The 27,113-nt window shown below is 47.5% G+C and overlaps 1 protein-coding gene and 1 non-coding gene across 5 annotated transcripts in view; both read left to right on the top strand.

The window, feature by feature from the left end:
* The window catches only part of DAAM2 (dishevelled associated activator of morphogenesis 2), a 221,729-nt gene extending 213,889 nt beyond the window's left edge, over positions 1-7,840 (top strand). For 3 of the 4 annotated variants that reach the window (XM_083175405.1, XM_083175406.1, XM_083175407.1), the window contains one exon: positions 757-7,840. In XM_083175405.1, the coding sequence (XP_083031531.1) occupies positions 757-972 (216 nt within the window). In that variant the 3' untranslated portion in view covers positions 973-7,840. The remainder of the gene's footprint in view (positions 1-756) is intronic. The other variant, XR_014471555.1, reaches the window with a different exon arrangement.
* Positions 7,841-12,146: 4,306 nt separating this feature from the next.
* On the top strand, positions 12,147-12,674 carry LOC146066009 (small nucleolar RNA snR86). Its single transcript, XR_014472812.1, has one exon. It is a non-coding gene; the product is annotated as a small nucleolar RNA snR86 (small nucleolar RNA).
* Positions 12,675-27,113: the final 14,439 nt, after the last annotated feature.

Here is a 27,113-nt window from a genome sequence, read left to right as displayed (position 1 = left end):
ACCCAAGTGTCAGCCATACATTGTATATATACCACCAGTGCCAGCCATACATTATATATATACCCCCATTGGCAGCCATACATTGTATATATACCCCCAGTGCCAGCCATACATTGTATGTATACCCCAGTGTCAGCCATACATTGTATATATACCACCAGTGCCAGCCATACATTGTATATATACCCCCATTGGCAGCCATACATTGTATATATACCACCAGTGCCAGCCATACATTGTATGTATACCCCAGTGTCAGCCATACATTATATATATATACCACCAGTGCCAGCCATACATTGTATATATACCCCCATTGGCAGCCATACATTGTACTGATAATAGACCGGTGTTCCATTTCCCACATTGCTACCAGGTGAGTGTCCGGCCCTGTGACTATAAATCTGGTAGTCAGATAGGAATTTGCTGTATAAGTGTCCCAGTAATACCCAGCACGTGAGGTGCCCTTTCCTGTGATCAGATGCTTCCCAAATACATCATTCTTCTCCAGGACACGTTTCCCTTATTCCTTCCACTTGTGATGAGTGATGAGTGGGTGCCGTCTGTGTAATGTAAGCAGTATGGGGGAGTGATACTCTGTGTTGTGTATTGCAGCAATACTGTAACCTGTCAGCGTTATCCCCACACATTCCAGTCTCTGGCCAATGTAGGGGGAGAGAAGAGTGCAGCTACCGTGACCGATGAGTTGGGACAATCTATGGAAATACTTTCATTCATTTTTATTTATACTTTCAGCTTAAAGATCAAAGAGAGAAAGAAAGGAGGCTGAAGAAGGCAAAAGCCGGGAGTATATCTGAAGAAGGAGGGGAGTTCGATGACTTGGTGTCCGCATTAAGATCTGGAGAAGTGTTTGATAAGGACTTATCCAAACTCAAGCGGAACCGCAAGCGCTCGGGGAACCAACTTTTGGACACTAGCAGAGAGAGAGCGGTTACGAAGCTCAATTATTAGGAATGGAAAGGTGGAGGCAACCAGAGAGCAACCTCTGACTGGAGGCCAATGGGAAGGCTGCGGTTGTTTTACCTCTGTGTGACTGAGGTGGTGCCCACCGTCACTTGGAAACCAAGCTTGTCGAAGTGCCTCAATGGAGCATCTATACTCCCCAATAACGGACGAGGTCTGTTTCTCCGAGATCTGCGGCGGACAACATGGACGGGTGTCACGCGCTGTGGTCACACTTTACAAGTGCCAAATATTTCATTTGCACTGTCTAACATTTCAGACGTAACGGTATTTTGTACAGTATCTGCCAAGGGCCGCAGGGCTTTCTGGGCAATGGCAAACCGCAGTCCCCAATGTAAGAAATGGCAGGCCCATTTTGTGGTCAATAATGGATGTAAATAACAGGTTCTTCGTATCCCAGGGCCCAGTGGAGATTTCGGGTTTGCAAAACCAAAAGAAAAAAAAAAGTTGGAAATTTATAATAAAGTTTCTTTTTTTTTATATAAAATTCACGCAGTCTTACGATGAACCCCGAGTGCAAATAATATACTTTTAATGGGGTATTTTGTCAGACCTATGGAACTACGAGCTTTGTATAGAACGTCGCACAAACTTACACACTCTCCAGGACCGGTTCCCGAATGACTGAAACTGAACGGAAAATCCACCGTACGGCTGCAACCTCTACATGCACTTTCACCTTCTCTTGTGTTGCCGTGGTTAACGTTGGCTTATACGATCCTGTCACAAGGGGGCCGAATTGTTTCACATGCGATCTGGCTCAACAAAAGCACAAACCTTATGGTAAGCAGTGGGAAAGCGATGCGTCATCGGGTTCTGCTCGCCTGACTCTGTCGCAGCCAGCACTTATGAGGTATTTTTGAGCGGACTTGCGAGAGTGCCAAAAGCAACTTTATCTCCAGCAGAAGCACATTGGAATGAATATTATTTCTGAAGTTCATCCAGCATCATGACTGATCCTTATGGAAAACCGAGAACAGCTACTGAGCCGAAGGACGGGACGGCGCTGCTGCAGCACGTAGCAGGGGCCCTCTCATCGCCCTGCAATTGGCAGTTGGAGAGTTGGCTCGGAGCTGGAGGCCGAAGGTTCACAGACGAAGTAGAGAAGGCCGCAAACCTTTATCATCCACATGTTTACGATAACGTGATAGCGTATTGGTATAGTAGTAAGTGCAGGTGCCACTTGTGGGTTTGTGACAGTGCTGCCCATAGTCATGGCTCTACTGACGCGTTGTCCCTTTATTTTGTCCTCATCCTGTCGAGGCTAAGAAGGAGGTTTATCAAGCCGGGTGAAGTGATAAAGTGGAAGGTGGTATCACACCAGCCAATCAGCTGCTGTATTTTCAAACCCAGCCTGTCAATTACGAGCTGATTGTCCGGTGCTTTATCACCGTCCACTTTGTCATTCCACCATCTGCTCCTATCACTTATCTCCAGCTCCAGAAGCGCGCTCCCTCCGCGTAGCTCCCGATAATTCAGTCCGTCTCACTCCAATGACATTAAGTAACTTTGTGACCGTTCTCCGACACCCAACGCGCTCTTCAGGAATGTCAGCAGCCCGTCACAGTGAGCTGGGTGGAGCAGTCACCACCGGTATCTGGTGGTTATGGAACATGGTACATTATATGGCAATAATAGATATATAGGCGGACATGTGTTGATGTCATTTTATTTTCTACTGGGTTCCCATGTAAGAGGAGTGTGAGAAAATTGGGAGAAGTGATGATAAATAAGAAGAGCGGTATATATATATATATATATATATATATATATATATATATATATTAACATTCTGTTCTGGTTTCTACGTTCCGAGACATGCCGTGCATTAAGCCACACTAAAGTCAATTATTTTTGTACTTTTTGATTCACTATTCATTGATGTTTCTGATATTGCTATGAAGTGGGATTATATAAGATACGACATCGATACTAGGGGGTGTATTTACTAAAGTGTTGCCCATAGCAACCATATTCTAACGGTTATCTTCCAGAAGGTTCTAGATGAGTAGAATCTGATGGTTGCTATGGAAACAGATCTACTTCCAAAAAAGCTACACTTTGAGGGTGATTCAACAGCGCTCGGTAAGCAGCAAACAACTGCTGCTTACCGAACGTTGAATCACCCCCTTTGCGCTCAGTGCCTCAGTGATGTCACTAGTTCCTTGTGATATTCTCATATTGGTTCAGCCAACAAAATGGCCGCCTCCATGCTGTGTAATAAGCATACACTCTTCACTCTATATACTTTCCTGGGAAATTAACAACAAATCAATGCAATGCATGGAGTATTCGGGGTGAATAAGGGCCCTGTACAGGTGTACACATACAGAAGGCGACATGTTTGCAGATAGGGCCCAACTTTGACATTAAACCATGTGGGCAATCCATGTACAGTAAGTGCAACCTAGTGGCCAACGGGTCTCCTTTGTTTAGTGATAGAAGTACAGAGGTGTCCCTAGAAAGGCGGCACTGCCCAATCCGGAGTCAGGAAACGTGCACGCCCCCCAGCTATAGTGACCGTGCTCATTATTCCCGCTGAAAGGAGAATTGTATACGCCCTCTATGAGAATAATTCTGGGGCGACGCGGCTGACACAGGGGCTTATATAACAGATAGAGGAGACGTCATGGCACGTGATGCAGCCGTCGCAGACCGTCACAGCATCGCGTGCAATAAGTATGTGTGTTGTTCCTGAAATGACGGAACATATACTATGTAGTGTAATGGTGGCAGGTAACATAGTGTCTTCCAGTAACACTGTAACACCCGGCGCAATGTATATGAAGCAGTGATAAAGGAGGAGAAGCGATGAAGTGCCCGGTACTTTATCACCGGCCAATCAGCTCCTGGCTTTCTCTTTAAACCACAGCCTGTAAAATGGCAGTTAGGAGCTGATCGGCTGGTACTTTATCCCTCTCTAAGGCTAAGTACATAGACCCCCGTGCCTCTTGAGCTGCCGATGATCATGATGATCTGCATCAGGACAATGAAGGAACAGAGTTTTGTTTTATTGGGGACTCTTGCGGCGGTCGTCTTCCTTGTACATAGAGGCAGACTGAGTAAGTGAGATGGATTTTCCGTGTGTACGTGAGATCGGAACTTGCATTGCCGTAACGCGACACGTTTTGTAGTAAGGTCAAGCGATAGATTCCTTGTGTCACTGCTGGATTTGTCATTAGGGCTGGCGTTGCCCCCGGCATTGTGAGGATACAGTCATACCGTGCATTAGTCATTGCAGTGTCCCCTATTTATATCTGATGCCACTACCAGGTATAAAGAGGCGGAATAACCCCTATTACCAGGATGATGTAACACAGGGGTGGCCAAACTGGTCCTCGAGATCTACCAACGGTCCATGTTTTCCTAATCACCTAGCTGGTGCACAGCTGTAGTCATTACTAATGGTCACATGACCCAGATCACCTAGCTGGTGCACAGGTGCAGTCATTACTAATGGTCACATGACCCAGACCACCTAGCTGGTGCACAGGTGCAGTCATTACTAATGGTCACATGACCCAGATCACCTAGCTGGTGCACCACTGTAGTCATTACTAATGGTCACATGACCCAGATCACCTAGCTGGTGCACAGGTGCAGTCATTACTAATGGTCACATGACCCAGACCACCTAGCTGGTGCACAGGTGCAGTCATTACTAATGGTCACATGACCCAGATCACCTAGCTGGTGCACCACTGTAGTCATTACTAATGGTCACATGACCCAGATCACCTAGCTGGTGCACAGGTGCAGTCATTACTAATGGTCACATGACCCAGACCACCTAGCTGGTGCACAGGTGCAGTCATTACTAATGGTCACATGACCCAGATCACCTAGCTGGTGCACCACTGTAGTCATTACTAATGGTCACATGACCCAGATCACCTAGCTGGTGCACTCATTACTAATGGTCACATGACCAGGACCACCTAGCTGGTGTACAGCTGCAGTCATTACTAACTATCACATTGTCATATCTGCTGCATTCATTCCTACTATAGATCCACAGGTGGCCTGAAACGCATGAGGCCAGATGCACTAAGCTTCAAAAGTGATAAAATGGAGAGTGATAAACATCCAACCAATCAGCTCCTGTCTGACATTTTTCAAACACAGCCTGTAACATGGAAGGTAGGAGCTGATTGGCTGGCTGTTTATCACTCTCCATTTGATCACTTTTGAAGCTTAGTGCATCTGGCACATGAACTGTTGGTAGATCTTGAGGACAGGCTTGCCCACCCATCTCTGAGTAAGAAACACCAATCACAGTGCTATATATCCCCTCTGATGTCATTCCCACTGCAGTGTAACAGAACCATCCTTTTCCTAAGTGACGTAGCTGCAGAGGTGATCACGGCTGTCACTCATCCCCCGATGGAGGGCACAAATGCACTACTAACCTCAGCATGGCAGCATACGCGATAACCTCCGTACATCTGTTCTAATGTATTTATACAATGGCTTAATTACTCATTACATCCTTTAAGTCTGTGTACCCAGTTTTGTAGTGATCTGGGATAGAAAGACCTATAGCCAATGATATCATCAGAATGATCACAGCTGCTCAGAGTAATTCAGAAAATGTGTGATGGATAGTGAAGACAAGAATGCATGTGACAGGGGCAGTGATGTGATATGAGGAGGGGAATGGGGGCAGCAGAAAGCTACAGACTGAAAGTTATATAGAGGAAGGGTCCCCAGCAGCACAGAGTATATCAGGAGATGAGGGATGTGCTAGAGAGGACAGGGTTGCATGTGGCATGGGCAGTGAGGAGGGGAATGGAGGCAGCAGGAAGCCACATGCTGAGAGCTATATATTGTAATGAGTACAGAGTACAGTATATCAGGAGATGAGACATGCATGTGACAGGGGCAGTGACCTGATGGGAGTAGGCGATTGGAGGCAACGAGGAGACAGAGTTATATAAGGGAAGGAGCAGGGTGCCCCAGCAGCACAGAAAAATATATGTGCTTCCACACCACACAGAGCTGACCCTGCAATAAACCGGGTTACACCCCTTTCAGCAAAGTAACCCGGGTTATTGCCGTGTCAACCCAGGTTGATCTGCAGTGCAAAAGCACCACTGGTGCTGTAATACCTTTAATATTCCTAACTAAAACGTATCGACTTTTCTATGTGAAATCAAGATAAAGGTTTTTTATTATTTTTAATAATGCCATTCGCTAAACATTTTCACTGTCCATTAGAAAAGATTTATGAGTGCAAAAATGATTTATGGCCATTACCTAATAAGTGTTTCCTGTTAGGAGCATTGCTAGCAATAATAATATATATAATATCTGTAATCTGTGGCATTAGCCCTCTAGGGTTATTGAATCAATTTAGTAAAAGTATAAAGATCAAGGGTCCTGATTCAGTTTTGTTAGGAAAAGCAAAAAAGCATGGGGTGTGTTCAAACTGAAATCTACATTGAAATGTGTAAAAAAACAAAACAAATCTAACATCTGTGGGCTACGTGCAAAAGCAAACCGTATTTACCCTGCACAGAAAAATATATAAATGCATCTACTCCACTTGCATAGTAACAGTGCGGTAGATGTATGAAGCAGTGATAAGGGAGGAGAAGTGATAAAGTGCCTGGTACTTTATCACCGGCCAATCAGCTCCTGACTGTTAAGTTACAGGCTGGGTTTAAAAAGGGACAGTTAGGAGCTGATTGGCCGGTGATAAAGTACCAGGCACTTTATCACTTCTCGTCCCTTATCCCTCCATCATGCATCTGCCCCAGGGTTTGTTACAGAAAAAAACTGAAAATAAAGGGATAATGGGAGTAACTATGTTGAGTACCTATGTTGATGGAAGCCTCAGCTTGCAGTTTGAAGCCATGTTGAGGTCTTTTTACGCCTCATCTATATTTAAATCTCTGTGGAACGAGTTAATGGAATATTTATTAAACTCAGAAACAGATTTTCTATTGACGATTTCATTTCATAGGGAATGATATGGTCTAATAACACAAGATCTCTGCTTTATTTCTATGTTTTAGGGGGGACAAATCGAATAATATTACATTTAGGTGTAAAATCTTCACAGAAGTGCAGCGTCAAATCAGACACGTGCTTGTGTGTAGTAACTTCTCTTACGCAAATAAAAGCAGCGTGCTGATTGGTGTAAATCCGGACTGTGTTGTGTCAGGTGATAGTCTCCCGCCAGTGGTCGGTACAGGAGCTGCTTGCGCATCACCCCAAAAATAGATGCCTATTATTTCCACATTCCACTTGTTATGAGGCAGGAATTTTTTTGTTTTTCATGTGAGAGCTGCAGAATCATCGGTGATGGCCGTCAGTGTTGGATAACAGTCGTTACATACGGTACAGTATAGTAACAGCGCCACCGCGCCGGTGAGCGGCGAGGACTCAAATGCAAAACTTCTTATGAAATTGCACTTTTTCATGGCTTTATTTAAAAACTTACAAAAAAATAAAAATAAATAAAATGCTCATGGAAATACGTGTCAGTATTATTAATAAAAAGGGAAACTTAGAATTTTGTGAATAACTTGTATATTTTTGTACCATGCCTTTTTCGTAATATATTAAAAGTAGGGGGAGCTAATTGTACTAAAAGCAACTGAGGCTCCGGCGAAGTTTCGGTGCCGTAATTACAGCCGCGCATAACAGCCATGCCGCCTCCCGCCGAGGCCGGACCGGGGGGTCCTGGATGGGAGCAATTCTTTGGTGTGTCCCCATTTGTTGGTCAGTTTACATATATAAATGACTTAAATTAAATGTGTAGTGTACTTTTCATTTGCACCTTTTTAATAGAATATACTGTCTTACTAGAGAAATTAAACGTCTATATATATATATTATATATATATAAATATATATTCCTGTGTCCGTGTATATGTTCTGTGTATAGCGACATGACCGAGGACTCCACGGCTGCAGTTCACGAGCACTGATGCGACTTCCACGATCAGTGGCGTAACTACGGCAAGGCAGCCCCAGCTGCCGCTTGGGGGAGCAAGCGGCAGCGGGGTCTGTGTGGGCACCGGCACCCGCTCAACGCACTGACATGCTGCTGCCTGCCGCTACCCATTCGCTGAGGAGGTGAGTCAGACGCAGCGCGGGTGCGGCCATGGCAGAGACGACAAATCCCCCCACTGATTCAGTTGACTGTATACAGAGCTTGCTATTGGCTACTGTGTACAGGATGGGCGGGTGGATGGGTGTGCTAAAACGGCCTGAGATGCGTCGGAGCCAAGGAAAGCAGCAGTGTCTGTTGCATTAGGTTGAAATGGTCATTAGGTCGATGCAAGCATTAAGTCAATATGGAAAAGGTTGACGTGTATTAGATTGAAATGGTCATTAGGTCGACGCAAGCATTAGATTATGGGAAAGGTCTACGTGAATTTGGGAATTTTTAAAGTAGATTTTTTTCATACTTCACCATCCAAGTGGGCATAGAAGGATAATATACCAGTTTGCCGAGCGCAGCAAAGCACCGTACAAGGGGTGTGGTACATCTTAAACGGTGTCCGTGTCGATTTAAGTCGACATAGACACCACAAAAAAACAAACCATGAAAACTCATGTCAACCTAATGACCATAATCAACCTATTTCATGTGTCACAATAAATGTTTTCTACAGAACTAACTGCACCTTGAGCAGCAATTTGAAATAAAACTAAGGAGGAATAGTTCGGTCCACACAAACTACACAATTCACACAAAAATGAGTATTTCTAATCGCACTCAATAATAATTGTAAAGCAAGAATTATATTTATGTATCCAGGTATTATGGAACAAATGGAAGTGTGCGTACACGTTAATATCTAGGTCCCTATAGTTCCACTGTAGTTGTAAAAAGTAGCTCCGTGGTAGTATAAACTATGCCGCGTTTCAACAATACTTCCTCTTTCCCAAGGAGGTACCTTTTACAACTACAGTGGAACTATTTGCGGAGAGTTGAACTTGGCGCCCTTTCACTCTCCAGCCGTAGTGCCCACAAGCTGCTTCATTCTGTTGTAAATATTCCTTCTTTTTTATAAAAATTTTTTTTTTTACAATAAAAACTCATTTTATATTCGCTTCTTTTGGCTAAAGAAACCGGTCCGGGAGGACATACCGCCAGGATGATGTAAGCACATGTGAGCATACAAAATATACCGTCACATGTCTGATGTTCATATAGTGAATGTAAGCTTCTTGTCAGCACTCATCGTTATTTCAGCACAAAGGGTGACCCCATAAGGATCAATACCACAACCCCATAGAAGAAGACATTTTATTTTTGGGACCAAGATGTGAAGAGACTTTCTCTTACACTATGTATATTTTCTGTATGATTTTTTGCATACAAGATGTGTCGGAGGAGTTCAAGGTGAACGTGTACGCACCCTTCCATTTGTTCCACCCCTCTTACCCCTCCGCATGCCACCGCTGCATTCAGGGTCCTACAGCGCAGATCTCCTCCTGGCTCCAGACCGTCTCCTCCTGACCTGCAGTGAGTGCTAATGAAAAATGACCATCACAAAATGGCTGCCCCCTAATAGCAGACAGTCTTTAAGGATGCTAGAGGCGGCTGCGCTGCGGGAATGCGATGGCGGCGGCATGAGGAGGGTTAAGGGGGGTGTTTAACTTTATGTGGGCGGGCGGATGGGAGGACTAGGGGGGGGCGGCGCTGCTCACATGTCCTGGCCACACACAGATGCATAGTAACATAGCCCCGCAGACCGGCGCCCATAGTTACTCAGCGCCTCTCCGCTATAGCGGGGGCTGCGGGGCTATAGTTACGCCACTGGCACCTATGGTAGTTACGCCCTTGGTTACTGGAATATGTAGGTGCATGTAGAAAACTGTAAAATCTCAGAACTATGATATCTGCCACGGGTGACTCTTCCAAGAATGAACTCCTGATGGAGTGCGTAAAGTACTAAAATAATCACTTCTAGTCTATTTATTACTCTATGACAGTAGCCAATGAATCTTACTACGGCGTTAGCAGCTGCCACGGAAACATGGGCACACTCTGCAACCACATCCTCCCTTGAGTCCGGCCACCCAGCAGTCTGTGACCACCAACATCAGTGCTGACTGCGCGCTAGAATGCTGTGCAAAGTGCATTCCGGAGCTCCTGCACCAGCAACCAGTATCAAAGGTGCGGAGAGGGGAACGTTGGTTCAGCAGGCTGAGATCAGCTGGAGAACTGATGACCAGTCCCCCTGAGAGCTGCACTCTGCATAAGGGGCATCTGTAACCGTACCCACAAGGGGGGGGGGGGGGGGGATAGCGGCATTAAAGGGATTTGTTGGCGGGACGCTATAGACAAGAGGGGTCAAATGTAATAGGGTGCGATTTTTTTGGTGTCTAAAAAAAAATCGCACGTCACATTTGCTATTTTTTTGGCTGAAAATCGCAAATGTAAGAGGGTGCGATTTTTTTTTATATACAAATTCGGAATTCGCATGCAATTTAGTGAGGTTTTTAAGTATGATAATGTGCGATTTTTCTTTAGACAGGTAAAAAAAATGCGGGGCCATTCATCGTGTGATCGTGTGCACATGATCTGTCGCACGACCAGTCGAGATTGCAAGTTCGGGTCGATGTCGTTCTGGCGTATGGGTGCCTTTAGTTTTGGCCATCTGTAGAAAATTTCAATGGTTTACCAAACTATGGTTGAGTTTAGCCATTGAACCAGCGCTACCAATGTTACCACACGGATGGCCACCATCATCATCGATGGTGTAGCATCGGTGCCACAAAATTGATAGTGTGGGGGCATCTTTCCTCAGTCATAGACCATCAATGGGTCAAATCATTCCTAGTGTGATTGCCCCCAGGGAGTCTTCTGTCGACCCTGCATTCCTGGATGTCGCTGACGACGGGCGGGATTACCGATTTAGTCAGCGACATAGCGGGAACACACTAACCGATGTACCCCATATGATGCTCCGATCCGACAGATCAACATATTGTCTAGTGTGTAACCAGCTTTAATCCCATTAATATTGGTCCCGCCCACAAAAATGGCTGACATTGGCAATGGCTGCTGTTTTTATTACGCCTCACCTCGCCATGTTTGTTTTTATACTCAACACGTTTCAGTGTTTCTGTGAGTGCAACTTCTGGGCAGCTGTAATGTTCCATCTGGTCTCAATACGCAGAAAGCGAAGGATAACACTTCGCTTGTCAGGGAAGGCATCCAACAAGAAGAGTCTAATGCGGAAAGTAGTTCATATTGTCAGAACAAACAAAGCTGAACTGTGTTTCTTGGTCTTGTTAGATAATGATATTGAACCTTATCCTGGCAAGAAGAACGGACAGTGCGAGGTTACAGAGAGTCCATTCCGCACTCACCATTAATGGTTGTAGGACACCTTGTTCTGGACTGTGATAGAACTCCTGCAATGCTTTATGGTCCTGCCAGTAGTATGCTTTTAGAGTGTCGGAGGAAACCCAGACAATGGGAGAACATGTAAACTCTACACCAATACTGCAGGGCCTGGTTGAAATTGTAACTTTTGACCTCAGAGCTGTCATCCTTCAATACTGATGGTATTATGGGCTTAAATAATAAATAATTTTGGTCTGGCTCAGATGTGGATGTCAGGGCCAGCAACAGAAATCTTGGGGCCCTGTACAATGATATTTCTGGGGCCCCCCATCTAATTCCAAATCCACACAAAACACTCTTCTGCATTTAACCTTTCGCTGCACCATATCCTGCTTTGAGGTGCGGACGTCTCTCGTTCTCAGTCCTGCTGGCCTGGCTCCTGGCTGCTGCTTCCTACTGGCTCCCGGCTGCTGCTGGCCTGGCTCCCGGCTGCTGCTGGCCTGTCACTTTCATAAAATAAGGCTGAGCGGGTCGTTCTCAGGGTACAGAACAGACAATCCACTCATGCGCAGTAAAAGTACAGGAGCCAGAGACTGAGGCCTCAGCGCCAGTGGCAGGTACGGCTGTGCATATGCGGCCCAAGGCCGTGCGCACACACGAGTGTATAGCTCTGCACAAAAAGTGGGGATTTCCAACCACGGGCGCAGGCTGAAGTCTTATAGATCCTCCTGGATTCTCCCTAGCGGTGTCTCGACCATGTAAGGGAAATTCAGAAGGAAAGGTCGTGGTTACTACTACCCAAAGTATAGTTTTACTGTAGTAAATATATAACGTGTTTCTTGTAAATCAAAAAGGAAGCGTACCCTACTTACAGTAAGCAGGGCAGCGTAAATACACGTAGCGGTTTCTTTTTTTCTTTTTTCCTCTTATCTTCTTTCTTAGATTTTTCTTCCTTTTTCCTGTTTTCTCTTTTTCTGCGGACCACCTCTCACAGTATATACCTCGGTATTGTAGGAAAAGTACACAATATGTATAGTTAGTGAGTTTGTTCTCAGTGTGATGGAAAATTAAAGAGAAACACCCAGTGGACGAATGAAGTGAGGAGGTGGTGATTGGATCCAATCACCACCTCCTCACTTCATTCGTCCACTGGGTGTTTCTCTTTAATTTTCCATCACACTGAGAACAAACTCACTAACTATACATATTGTGTACTTTTCCTACAATACCGAGGTATATACTGTGAGAGGTGGTCCGCAGAAAAAGAGAAAACAGGAAAAAGGAAGAAAAATCTAAGAAAGAAGATAAGAGAAAAAAAGAAACCGCTACGTGTATTTACGCTGCCCTGCTTACTGTAAGTAGGGTACGCTTCCTTTTTGATTTACAAGAAACACGTTATATATTTACTACAGTAAAACTATACTTTGGGTAGTAGTAACCACGACCTTTCCTTCTGAATTTCCCTTACATGGTCGAGACACCGCTAGGGAGAATCCAGGAGGATCTATAAGACTTCAGCCTGCGCCCGTGGTTGGAAATCCCCACTTTTTGTGCATTGTATCGTTTTTTCAGTTATTGGGTGATAACTGGGGGTCTGTACAGTCCATAGGCAGCATAGCGCCACCACAGGTCATTTTCTATACTCTTCGAGAATTGGAGTGTATAGCTCTGTGCGCAGAGCCGCAGGGCGCACACACAGTAGACGCAATGGCACACAGTGAGTCAGTAAGACTCAGTCACACACAGATGGTGCACAGTAGATGGCCGGGCCGCAAGCGTCACTGACAGGCCAGCTAGTACAGGCCGCGGCTGTGTCGAGGCATGGAAGCCCTGGAGCCCTTTAGATCGCTAGGGCCCATCACACTTGTCCCCCCTTGACCCCCATCGCTAGCCATGTACTATGTTAAAGTCACACAGCGTCCCCCGGTGACGATCAGTCCGATATCATTCTGTACGTCAGTGGTTCCAAAACTGTGTGCCTAGGCACCCTGGGGTGCCTCAGGACACTTACAGGGGTGCCTTGGGTTGGTGGACCAGGATCGATTCATATTATTTATGGTCAATGTACCAGGCAAAACCAGTGCTGGTGGCTGCCAATCATAATATATGTAGACAAACAGAAGCAAATCCTGTCCCTCATCAGATAACTGTGACATATAAATACAACGCACTTAATTTAATATTTTTTTTCTGAATTTCTCAACAAGAAGCATTTGGCATAGGGGGGCCTTGAAAATATTTTGATGCTCTAGGCCGCCGTCATTCAAAAAAGTTTGGGAACCCCTGCTATGTAGAGATCTGGTATTTTTCAGTGGGCATTTCTGGGTGGTAACAAGGGAGAATAGACAGAAGCAGACGTATCCCAACCAGGGAATGCGTGCAAGAATACGCAGCTTGACTGTCATCAGTGTGGATACGAACATTCACAGTAACCCGGGGGCTACTCTAATGTTTGACGGTGCGACCAATGTGAACTTTTTACACAAAGCAGCAGATGGGCGTCTGTGTGGGGTGTGGTATGGGGTTCCGACAGTCGGGATCCTGACAGTCATTAGCACTGTATTGCTGTATTAGAAAAGCACATGAGGAGACAGAGCAGAGCCCTGCCCGTGAGAGCTTCCATTGTACTAATTCAGAGGCGGGCGCTATTTCTGGTGTGATTGCATCTTTAAACTCAACGCAACTGCAAATTTATGCCACAGCCGATGGACATAACACACAGACGGGTCGCGGGGGTGGGTGTGGGTGCCGCGAATCGTGGGATGGAGGGGGTTGCAGCGGGGGGTTGCAGTGAATCGCGGGAGGGTGGGTCGCGGGGGCGGGGGGTTGCCGCAATGACAGGAGGAGGGGTCAGGGGTGGGGAATCGCGGTAGGGGGGGTTGTGGGGGGCACCGTGAACCGCGCGAGGGGGGGCCCGGGGGGTTGGCGCGAATCGTGGGAGGGGGGGTCGCGGGGTGCCGCGAATCGCAGGAGGGGGGTGTGTGTCACAGGGTGGGGACACGAATCGCGGGAGTCACCGGGGGTGCCGCGAATTGCGGGGGGTGTGCTGCAAATCACGGGAGGGGGGTCGCGGGGGGTGCCGCGAATCGCCACAAGAAAAAATCAACACAGAAAGGTCAACACATGTAAATGTTGACATAAGTGTGGCACTTCATTGGTGTCCATGTCGACACATGAGAATGAATATGAAAACATTGAAAAAGTGAAAAATAAATCTTGTCAACCTTTTTCATTGTCGACCATAGCCATGTCAGTGTTTTGCATGTGCCATTTAATCGTGGGGATGCCGTGAATGGGGGGGGGGGAGGGAGGGTGGTGCATACCCAACATTACCCTCTCCAGGAGGGACACATTGCTCTGTTTCTGGACTTTCTTCTTAATTTATGGATTACCATCACCTGTGCTTAAACACCTTTCTTATCAATTACCCTGTTTAAAACAGGTGATGACAATCATAAATTAAGATGGAAGTCCAGAAACAGAGCATTCTGTCCCTCCTGGAGAGGGTCATGTTGGGAGGTATGGAGGTGTGGGGTGCTCACTTGGTGTGTCTGGTGAGTTGTGTCTTTGCTGTGTAACATGGAGAGGCAGAGGGTGTCTGGCACTGTCTGTGGGCTCACTGGGCTGGTTCTCTGTCATGTGAGTCAGTCATGTGAGTCAGAGGCTCCACCCAGCGTTATAGCTCCAGACACACTTTGAGTGACAGATGTAGCCAAATATATTGATACATGTGGTCATTCCAGGTTCAGTAGAACACGATACAACGTTAAGTTGAACACTAAAATACTGGAAGATTGTGGGAATAAACATCACACATACTGTGGGGCCTAATTCAGATTAGGCCACAGACATGCGGAAATCAGAGACTTCTGCACACATGCCTGTGTGCACATGTGCAAGCCCTGGAACTATGAGATCACGGGAGATTGCAATTTCAGAGCTGGCCAGAGGTGGCGATGTGCGGCTTTTGTGGGAGGGGTCCAGGATACCTCCCAACGTTACAGGCAAGGCAGGAGGGATGGCCGAAATTTTGGTGCTGTGGCCTATCACGAAGGGGCGTGGTCTTCACCACTCACGATGCTCCCGCAAGGCCACGTCCCTGTTTTCACCGCTGTGGGGGCATGCCCAGCATCTCTGTTTGTTGATAGCCATGCCTCCAGCCCCTCTGGAGGCTTGGCCAGTAGTGATTGGCTCAGCGTCTATTCACAGGTGACAGAGGGGACTTCCAACTGCTACCCCCCACCGTGGGACACTGCTGGCCCCAGGCGGGATGCAGGAACGTCCCCCCCCCCCCCCAAAAAAAAATGAAACAGACCCGCTAAAAGCGGAACAGTTAGGAGGTATGGCCCAGACGCGCCTGCGTTGGGGGGGGGGGGGGGGCAGGGCCGCGACATTTGAGTGATATCACGCGCAACCACTGCGACTGGAACATGGCTGGCCTGCGTGTGGCTTAGCCACTAGGCCGTGCAGCCAGGGGGCAGCTGGTAATGTGCTCTTTAGCGAACACAGTGTCAGCTGGGGGGTGGGATCAATGCGCAGTTTTGTGGGGCATGCGGGAGACTTGCCCACTTTCCTGAGAGGACGGGAGGGGGACCTGATTTATGGGGAGGGTAGGCAAGTATGCAATGTGGCAGTTGGTGATACACAGCTATAGGGTCGGTTGAAACTTGACCTTTGTGGTTCTGTGGGCCAAGAATAAGAACCACTGGTCTAATACAAAGTCAGCACACAATGCAAGACAATAGAGCAGGCATTTCTCAATAATTGCCCTCCAGCTTCCCATCATGCCATGCCACAGTTTTGCTATTAGGGAATGCTAAAACTATGGCAAGGCATGCTGGGATGTGTAGTTTCACAACAGCTGGAGGGCCACAGTTTGGACATGCCTGCAACAGAGCATAGAACATGTAATGGCTCCAAAACAGAGTAAAATACCTCCATTTATCGCTCTTTTGTGTCATCCATCAGTGTCTGCTTAAACAATATAAATATTAATTAGGATTATGTTCAGTGTAATCAATAACATTTTAATAGAAATAGTAATTGCTTTGCAAGTGTCATTGAGATGACTTCACTATTTATCAGTCTTTTGTTTTTAATACTGCTTTGCGGTAGAAACAACTGTTTTTTGTCTCCGTTCCGTTCCCTGACTCCTGGCTGAGGCATCTTTCCCAGGTTGAGGGCCGTGGGGCCTATTGAGCAGCTGGGATTGATTTTTGGAAGCGTGGCCCTATCTCTAAGGGCATCTGTCTCCGCTGGAATGTGACTCTATAGACAAATAAACAGCACATTTTCTGAGCTAGAGAATCCAAAGCCGCAGAGCAAACCAGGGAGATTTCAGACTCTGCTGATGTGCTGACTGCAGCGTTAGAGATGTAAAGGAACCGCCTGAAGTGGTTGCGTAACAATAACGCTACAGACCACGTGACGGCGGTGACTGAGGCTCTGAATAAGTGTGGGTGCCAGGGGGTTGCCGCTGCACTTGCTGAGGCCGGAGTCGGGAATGGACCCACAGTTTTACTAACCTGCGTCCTGGCGCTCCTCCTGACTCAGCCTCCTTATGAAAAATGTCCCTCCACAGCAGAAGACAAAGTGGCTGCCATCAGGACATTGCCATACAGAGAGACTCTGAGCAGATAAATCATCCTTACACAGCAATGGTGCTTCCAATGCCTTCAAATTTAGTACCCTATACCACCGTGTTGCCAACTTGGTCATGAATCTACAATATTTCCGTCTATTTCTAGAATCTTGGTCTACTCGAGAATGTTGATGTATGGGTTGATTTAAGGAAGTCATTTCTGATTAATCTCATACAAAACCTGTCTAGTCATATACGTTACACAACAGCTTCTCGTGTTCCCATTTAAACGTCTTGACGTCGAACTTTCATGGAGATTAAGCATCTAGATGTAACAGAGGCCGTCAGTCTCCACTCGCATTGTTAACATTTGATCAAGTGTCTGTGGGTTTGGGCTTGAAAACTGTTTTAATCACTATCTTCAATTAATTGTAACCGTACGTTCCCTAGTCTGGCTGTAAGAGAAGGGAACTCATATAAAACACCCACTGGACCCAGACAGGGTGACCTTAGGTGCAGGATTCCTATGGTTACCACAGGCTTCCACTTACCACTAATGTATTCTGCAGGGAAAGCCATGGAAAATCTAAAGTAAGCTTGAATCATACTAAGAACAATAAGAATCAAATCGCTCCTCCCTTGTACACCAGTCTACAGTCCCCATTCATATCACGTCGTACCTGCTCAAGAAGGGATCTCTGGGGTAGATGTACGAAGCAGTGATAAGGGAGGGGAAGTGAGCCAGAGAAGACGTGGCCCATGGCAACCAATCAGCTGCTCTGTATAATTATATTATGCAAATTATAGAATTTACTTCAGTGCTGATTGGTTGCCATGGGTCACTTCTCCTCTGGCTCACTTCGCCTCTTATCACTGCTTCATACATCTTTCCCTCTGCCCCTCGTACATTTTGTGAAAATATAGAGTGAAACGCGTTTCATCTGGAAACAGCAGAGGTGCAGACATCCGGTGATAACATTTTGGAATATCACTCTTATATTCTGGCCCTCGTTCAAAACGGATTGCATAGGCGATCAGTTGCGCTGTTTTCCGATGGTCAGGAAACGGCTCGCACGTAATACCTATTTTGTGAATGTGCAGGGCGGGTCCTGCGCTCCCATTGTCATTTTGCAAATGCCTCTGCCTGATTGGACTGCGTCACCAGGCACAATTTCCTGGGCCTCGCAAGCTGGGACAGGCAGCCTGAGTAAGGTCCGACGTAATCAGGCTGCAATCGCAGGAGTTGCGACATTTTCACGCATTAGTTTTATATCATTTACTGTATATTAATATATATAATATTTGCAGATATACTTCAGATTAATTAAACACAAACAATTGCATTTCTGCTCGATTTCTATGTTTGCTGATGGATGTTAGATTTGTTTATGAATATAGGTTACTGTATCTATTGGGTTCACTAAAGAGATACAAGCACTATATGAACAAAAGTATTTGGACATGTGACCATTACACCAACAGGGACTGTAATGACAAATACATATACTCTAACATGGAGTTGGTCCCCCTACTGCAGCTATAACAATGTGCTTGGAAGGCTTTCCATAAGGTTTTGGAGTATTTATGTGGGAATTTGTGCCCATTCATTAGAGCATTTATCAGGTCAAGCACTGACGTTGGACAGGAAGGCATTGGGGATGCCACCAAGGTGGTATAGTGGCGCTGTTGCACTTACCCAGCAGCCCTTAAAGCCTCCTGCAGACGAAGGCAACAGCCACATTTCCCCGGTGGATTAGGTCTGCCAGGTACTGGGGTGCCGCCAGGTCTTAAGGTGGACAAGGATGCTACAGGCAAGGCAAATACTAACTTTAGCACACTACCCTGTGTGACGAGCACAGGACCACTGCAGCAGATGGTATACACGAGCACCACAGCACTGGAGATGGGATTACCAAGCACTGGGCAGTGATGCAGTCGTTGTAGCACCTGAGTACAATATGAGCAGACAAACGGACAGAACCGGAATGCAAGCAATACCGGTTACAGGCACACATAGAATAAGGGCCGGTAGTTAGAAGTAATCGCAAAAAGTGACTCGGTATCGGTAAACAAACAATCAGATAGACCGGCTCCAGTAGACGAGTAGATGCTACTAGCAACACATATAGGGAGGGAGGTACTAAGGGGAAGATGCAGTAAAAACCCCATTTTACCGCATTTTCCTATGTGTTAAAACCCCGGTGCCACGATACCGCATAGTAGGGTATCGCCACCTTTGGGTGGCGATACCCTGTAGAAGCCTATGGGCTTCTTTTGGCCACCTGAAGCATCCGCCACAAACCCGCCGACCCCCCTGTCCCCCTCCCTCTGACTTACTTTACTCCAGGTCCTCGTGGACCCAGAAGGTAAGCCCTTCCTCCCCCTAGCAAAGCAGCCGGACGTCCTTCCGGCTGCAGGGGGGAGGAGGTGGCACCGGGGACAGCCTGCTTAGCTGTCCCCGGCGTGAAGGGAGAAGCAGGCGGCAGGGAGATGCTGGAGACCCCCGCACACTACAGAACAGGTATTGCGGGGGGTCTCTGTCACTACACCGCAATGCCAGCCGCATATGTTAGTACATATGAGCTGGCATCTCGGCGGGTGGCAATGTATTTTAATACATCCCGCCCATAGACATTCAGCAGGACCAGACTATGGGACAGTTCTGGTTACAGAAGATCAATATACACACAAGGTATATCGGGCGCAGAAAACGAAATAAAATTTATACGCCAATTAATCAGTTAACAAATGATCACAGCTCTAATTAAACAATGATGCTGCACCCAGGATAATTAATAAATTCAACCAGAAAAAGAACAAATTGAAGAGAGCACTGTGTTGATCTATTAGATATTTAATAAATGAAAAAATTATTATATGCATATAACCATACACAAGAATTAATAATTATAAAAACAGTTGATAAGGTCCAGTATGTCCAGCAATGCTGGACCTTATCAACTGTTTTTATAATTATTAATTCTTGTGTATGGTTCTATGCGTATAATAATATTTTAATGTATTAAATATCTGATAGATCAACACAGTGCGCTCTCTTCAATTTGTTTTAGGTAGTTCTGGTTACAGACAGACAAATGGGTGAAAACACAGGTACATAAACTGAATCTCCTAACAGAGCCAGTGTAGGCTGGAATACCCAGGATCAGGCACCTGCAGGGAAATAGCAAGCTTAGAGTATCACAGGCTAGTCAGGATAGTACAGGATTAGTAGGACCAGGTGTTATTCAGGAAAGACTAAATATGATCTGCCGCAATAGCTAGAAACAAGCAGTATAACAAGCACAGAACTTAGGGCAGGCTGGGTAATATAGGGAGCAATATCCAATCAGAACAGCTGGAACGGACAAGCCCCCTAAATGGGGAAAGTTACTGCAGGTGAGCAGCCTGACACACTAGGCAGAGTGTTAATTGCCTAAATATGTGACAGGTGAAACTGCACACAGAACAAATACAGGAGACAGGCTGCAGTTACACAGACTAGTAACAGAAGGCCTGGCTCAAGATCTCCATTCCAGTTCATCCTAACCATGGGCCTAATTCAGACCTGTTCACTAGGCTGTGGATATTCGCAGCCCATCGACCAGGAAAACACAGACCACCGTTCCGCCAAACATCTGCCCCCCCAATCTGCTCACCAGCAATTTTGGTGCGGGCACTGATGACAGTTGACATCAGCAGCCTGCCCCAAGCAGGCATTGACGAGCATTTTCATGGGTGCGCCCACTATTTTTGCCCAGGCGAATGTGAAACTCACCAAAGGTGTTCGCTCCGGGAGTTTGCACATGCGCATATTCATGCATGCGCAAATCCCCACCATCAGCCGGGGGAGCGAATTCGGACCTGACTGAGCAGGTCTGAATTGCCCCTATGTCTTTTTAGTCCTTGCTCTGTGCACTGGGGGTTTTGGGCATCTGTGATGCATGGAATCCTGGTTTTGTAGGTAAGGGGTTAATGTCGCCAGCGACGTTTGAGACGGCTTCAGTTTTCCATAAGATCTCGCGCCTGCAGACCGCCCGTACCGATCTCTGATTTCAGCAACAGAAAGTTGCCGCTGGTCCCATAAAAATATTATTGGCCGGATTTATGCTTTTTTATTTGACCCCCTCTGGTAGAAATCACAATTTAAAGACAATCATTTATTTACCTTTGCTGCTATAATACTTCTGTTACAGTAAATGAATATTTGGCTCTATCGCGGCCGCCCCATAACTGCGCATTGTCTACCAGCCAAACCTCACATGATGTAGAAACCTCGGAATTTGAATCGCACATTGGCCAGTTAACATTTCCTGAACTGCGCTGCAAAAATGTCATCTGTAATCCAATTGGCTGCGACTGGGTACAGCCGTGTTCCTGCCTCTGCTGGGGATATTCTACATGGGTGACGGATGACCTCCCGACAGTAGCGATTCGACGGTCAGTAGACCAATGGCGGAATTCCGACTGTTAAAAGTCTGACAGTCAGGATCCCGACTTACATGGGCTATATTTCCTCCATGGCCCCCATAGAGGAAGACTAGAACCTATGGCGAACCCGGCGAGCCACCAAGCCTGTAGCGTGGCGAATATGGCCCCGCTGTCGAAGTACCGGCAGTCGGATCACATGTGTCTTGAGAGTGAGGGGACGCCGAGACTGTCTGTATTACATGTGTCCTGAGAGTGAGGGGACGCCGGGACTGTCTGTATTACACGTGTCCTGAGAGTGAGGGGACACCGGGACTGTCTGTATTACATGTGTGCTGAGAGTGAGGGGACACCGGGACTGTCTGTATTACATGTGTGCTGAGAGTGAGGGGACACCGGGACTGTCTGTATTACATGTGTCCTGAGAGTGAGGGGACACCGGGACTGGCTGTATTACATGTGTCCTGAGAGTGAGGGGACACCGGGACCATCTATTACCTGTGTCCTGAGAGTGAGGGGACACCGGGACTGTCTGTATTACATGTGTCCTCAGAGTGAGGGGACACCGGGACTGTCTGTATTACATGTGTCCTGAGAGTAAGGGGACACCGGGACTGGCTGTATTACACGTGTCCTGAGAGTGAGGGGACACCGGGACTGGCTGTATTACACGTGTCCTGAGAGTGAGGGGACACCAGGACTGTCTGTATTACACGTGTCCTGAGAGTGAGGGGACACTGGGACTGTCTGTATTACACGTGTCCTGAGAGTGAGGGGACACTGGGACTGTCTGTATTACACGTGTCCTGAGAGTGAGGGGACACTGGGACTGTCTGTATTACACGTGTCCTGAGAGTGAGGGGACACCGGGACTGTCTGTATTACACGTGTCCTGAGAGTGAGGGGACACCGGGACTGTCTGTATTACATGTGTCCTGAGAGTGAGGGGACACCGGGACCATCTATTACCTGTGTCCTGAGAGTGAGGGGACACCGGGACTGTCTGTATTACATGTATCCTGAGAGTGAGGGGACACCGGGACTGTCTGTATTACCTGTGTCCGGAGAGTGAGGGGACACCGGGACTGTCTGTATTACATGTGTGCTGAGAGCGAGGGGACACCGGGACTGTCTGTATTACATATGCGCTGAGAGTGAGGGGACACCGGGACTGTCTGTATTACATGTGTCCTGAGAGTGAGAGGACCCCGGGACTGTCTGTATTACATGTGTCCTGAGAGTGAGGACACCGGGACTGTCTGTATTACATGTGTCCTGAGAGTGAGGGACCACCGGGACTGTCTGTATTACACGTGTCCTGAGAGTGAGGGGACACCGGGACTGTCTGTATTACATTTGTCCTGAGAGTGAGGGGACACCGGGACTGTCTGTATTACATTTGTCCTGAGAGTGAGGGGACACCGGGACTGTCTGTATTACATGTGTCCTGAGAGTGAGGGGACACCGGGACTGTCTGTATTACACGTGTCCTGAGAGTGAGGGGACACCGGGACTGTCTGTATTACACGTGTCCTGAGAGTGAGAAGACACCGGGACTGTCTGTATTACACGTGTCCTGAGAGTGAGGGGACGCCGGGACTGTCTGTATTACAGGTGTCCTGAGAGTGAGGGGACACAGGGACTGGCTGTATTACACGTGTCCTGAGAGTGTGGGGACACCGGGACTATCTGTATTACATGTGTCCTGAGAGTGAGGGGACGCCGGGACTGTCTGTATTACATGTGTCTTATGAGTGAGGGGACACCGGGACTGTCTGTAGTACATGTGTCCTGAGAGTGAGGGGACAGCGGGTCTGTCTGTATTACACGTGTCCTGAGAGTGAGGGGACGCCGGGACTGTCTGTATTACACGTGTCCTGAGAGTGAGGGGACGCCGGGACTGTCTGTATTACAGGTGTCCTGAGAGTGAGGGGACACAGGGACTGGCTGTATTACACGTGTCCTGAGAGTGTGGGGACACCGGGACTATCTGTATTACATGTGTCCTGAGAGTGAGGAGACACCGGGACTGTCTGTAGTACATGTGTCCTGAGAGTGAGGGGACACCGGGACTGTCTGTATTACATGTGTGCTGAGAGTGAGGGGACACCGGGACTGTCTGTATTACATGTGTCCTGAGAGTGAGGGGACGCCGGGACTGTCTGTATTACACGTGTCCTGAGAGTGAGGGGACACCGGGACTGTCTGTATTACACGTGTCCTGAGAGTGAGGGGACACCGGGACTGTCTGTATTACATGTGTGCTGAGAGTGAGGGGACACCAGGACTGTCTGTATTACATGTGTCCTGAGAGTGAGGGGACACAGGGACTGGCTGTATTACACGTGTCCTGAGAGTGTGGGGACACCGGGACTATCTGTATTACATGTGTCCTGAGAGTGAGGGGACACCGGGACTGTCTGTAGAACACGTGTCCTGAGAGTGAGGGGACAGCGGGTCTGTCTGTATTACACGTGTCCTGAGAGTGAGGGGACGCCGGGACTGTCTGTATTACACGTGTCCTGAGAGTGAGGGGACGCCGGGACTGTCTGTATTACAGGTGTCCTGAGAGTGTGGGGACACCGGGACTATCTGTATTACATGTGTCCTGAGAGTGAGGGGACACCGGGACTGTCTGTAGTACATGTGTCCTGAGAGTGAGGGGACACCGGGACTGTCTGTATTACATGTGTGCTGAGAGTGAGGGGACACCGGGACTGTCTGTATTACATGTGTGCTGAGAGTGAGGGGACACCGGGACTGTCTGTAGTACACGTGTCCTGAGAGTGAGGGGACACCGAGACTATCTGTATTACATGTGTCCTGAGAGTGAGGGGACGCCGGGACTGTCTGTATTACATGTGTCCTGAGAGTGAGGGGACACCGGGAATGTCTGTAGTACATGTGTCCTGAGAGTGAGGGGACACCGGGAATGTCTGTAGTACATGTGTCCTGAGAGTGAGGGGACAGCGGGCCTGTCTGTATTACATGTGTCCTGAGAGTGAGGGGACCCCGGGACTGTCTGTATTACATGTGTGCTGAGAGTGAGGGGACACCGGGACTGTGTGTATTACACGTGTCCTGAGAGTGCGGGGACACCGGGACTGTGTGTATTACACGTGTCCTGAGAGTGCGGGGACACCGGGACTGTCTGTATTACACGTGTCTTGAGAGTGAGGAGACATCGAGACTGTCTGTATGACACGTGTCCTGAGAGTGAGGGGACATCGGGACTGTCTGCATTACACGTGTCCTGAGAGTGAGGGGACACCGGGACTGTCTGTATTACACGTGTCCTGAGAGTGAGGGGACACCGGGACTATCTGTATTACATGTGTCCTGAGAGTGAGGGGACATCGGGACTGTCTGTATTACATGTGTCCTGAGAGTGAGGGGACATCGGGACTGTCTGTATTACATGTGTCCTGAGAGTGGGGGGACACTGGGACTGCCCGTCTGTGTCTCGGCAGCGTGACCATCCATTACCCCCAGGAATTTACCCCTTTTCCCTGACCATTGGTCTATCATATGTCCTGAGAGTGAGGGGACAACGGGACTGTAGGGAGGGAACATTACTAAGATCCCCTATGCACCTAATTAAACAACTCCTTCCCCTACCTGATTCACACTAAGAATACATCATCCCAGCCCATGAATCCAGGCAGATGCTCCCTGGTAAGATAATTATCCCCTTCCCAAATAGCACAAGCGCTGTAGGAGATGGGAAGATGCACGACCCCAGATAACCATTGCAGAATATATTATGAGCATTGTACAACTTGCTCTATCTATAATGGTTAATGAATGTCTCTGAAGGCAATTTCGGGCCTGAGGTCTTCTGAATAACATGAGACTTACCTCAGGACTCATTAACGTTACAGTAGGAAATCTACACCAGAACCTTAAACTGCATCTTACACCTAATGAAACCTCGAACAATCGAGCCAGACCACACAGCAGCAGACGCACAGCTTGGGCTGCCAGGAGATCCGGTTCCAGGCCACACTATTATATAGAATAACCTTGATAACACTTGTGACAACACATACGGCAAATGGCGATGCCGGTTGGGATACCGGCAGTTGGAAAGCTGATGCCAGAATCCAGACACTGGTCATCAAACTAAAGCCCTCATTCTGGTTGCTTTGCTCCCCGGTGAATTTGCAATGGGGACCGATGTTTACACACTGCGCATATTTGCATATTTATTTACAGTGTCTTATATAGCGCAGCATATTCCGTTCTGCTTTACAATTGGAAACAACAGTGATAACACAAACTGGGTAGAAACAAACCGACAGAGGTAGGAGGGCCCTGCTCGCGCGCGTATAACCTATTGAATATGCAGGGCTTCTGTGTACGGGCGCATGCACAGTCGCTGAGGCATTTGCACATGGGGGTGGGGGGGGGCAGGATGGAGGTGGGCAGTACCCACAACTCTTAAATGTAAAGGGGGGAGGGTTATGCACTAAGAAGAAGCGGTTATAGTTAGACACTAAGAGGGGTACGGTTACATAGGCAAATGCAGAGGAAGGGGGGGGGGGGGATGTTTCCGGTTGCCAAGAAAACATCCTCTTCTTGGCAAGTGGTTGAATTATGTCAATAGCAATAGTATATAATACATCATGCAGATTAAGGGTCAAAAGCACTGCGGAATATGTATGCGCTATATAAGAAACTGTTAATAAATAATAAATAAATAAAAGTGGAACAGCTTTTTCTTCCAGATTTGCTGTGTGTTTCAATCTAAATCCCCAATCAGTGCACTGGACCAGAGAGCAGTTACCAAGAAGGAGAGGCTGGTGTAAAAGGGGCCAACCTGGGAATGTCTCTGCATGATCCTGGGTCCATATTCCCGGGTAAGTCCCTGCATTTTCTGGTGTGAAGGGTATTATTTTAAATAGCCGGGACCTGCAGTGCTCTGAATGCAGCCGGGCAGTCCCCCGCTCTCTGCCCGGCTGTCAATGGCTGTCACTTCTGCCCAGGGAGGTCTGTCCCCCAGTTACCTCGAGCATGCATTCCCCCTTGGCAATGAGCATGTAATCCTACATGGCAACGAGCATGGAACCCCTGGCAATGAGCATGTAGGTAAGCAGCACTTATGTAGCATAATTTTTAATAGGCATTATGGTGTGTGGCTTAACATGTAATGGGCATTATGGTGTAACTTTTTAATGTTCACCATTGGCGCACAATGCCCCTGTTTATGAAGTATATTGTGAATTTTGTCTCTATCCACGTGGCATTGTGTGAATTTTGGCTCATTCCATTTGGCATCATGTGTAAAGGGCAAGTATAATAGGGTCTAGTATTTTGTTGCATAATGTGTAAAAGTTGTATATGGTGTGGTACACTACACTCAAGGACACGCCCACTTTTGAGTGGCCACACCCCATTTCCTGACGGCGCACAACTACATCCTTCACTTTAGAACTGGATATTTAACCTAACTATCCAGCTGTGAAGTGATTGGGCACCGTGTCCTTGTCAGGCAGCCGGTGAGAGCTGAGGGGAGATGTCAGGGGGCTGTATCCATCACGTAAACAGTGAGTGGAAGTGGCAGGGTGCCGTGTAGCATCAGGCACTGACAGGTGTGCGGAAAGGTGGCAGGGGCCTATTTCCTGTCAGGCAGACAGTGAGAGCTAGGAGGGTATTTCGCAGAGGGTGGTGTCTGGTCAGGTGGCAGAGCTGTGCCAATGAGAGTAGGTGACTGTATTTGTGTGCGTCTCAGAGGAGTTCCAGTATTGTTCCTGGACAACCATGAATCCTGCTGCTTTCTCCTAGGTTATGATTTGCCACAAGGAACAGTAT

The sequence above is a fragment of the Crinia signifera genome, chromosome 3, assembly GCF_055691185.1.
Source record: "Crinia signifera chromosome 3, ASM5569118v1, whole genome shotgun sequence".
Taxonomy (NCBI): domain Eukaryota; kingdom Metazoa; phylum Chordata; class Amphibia; order Anura; family Myobatrachidae; genus Crinia; species Crinia signifera.
This window is presented reverse-complemented; position numbering and strand designations above follow the sequence as displayed.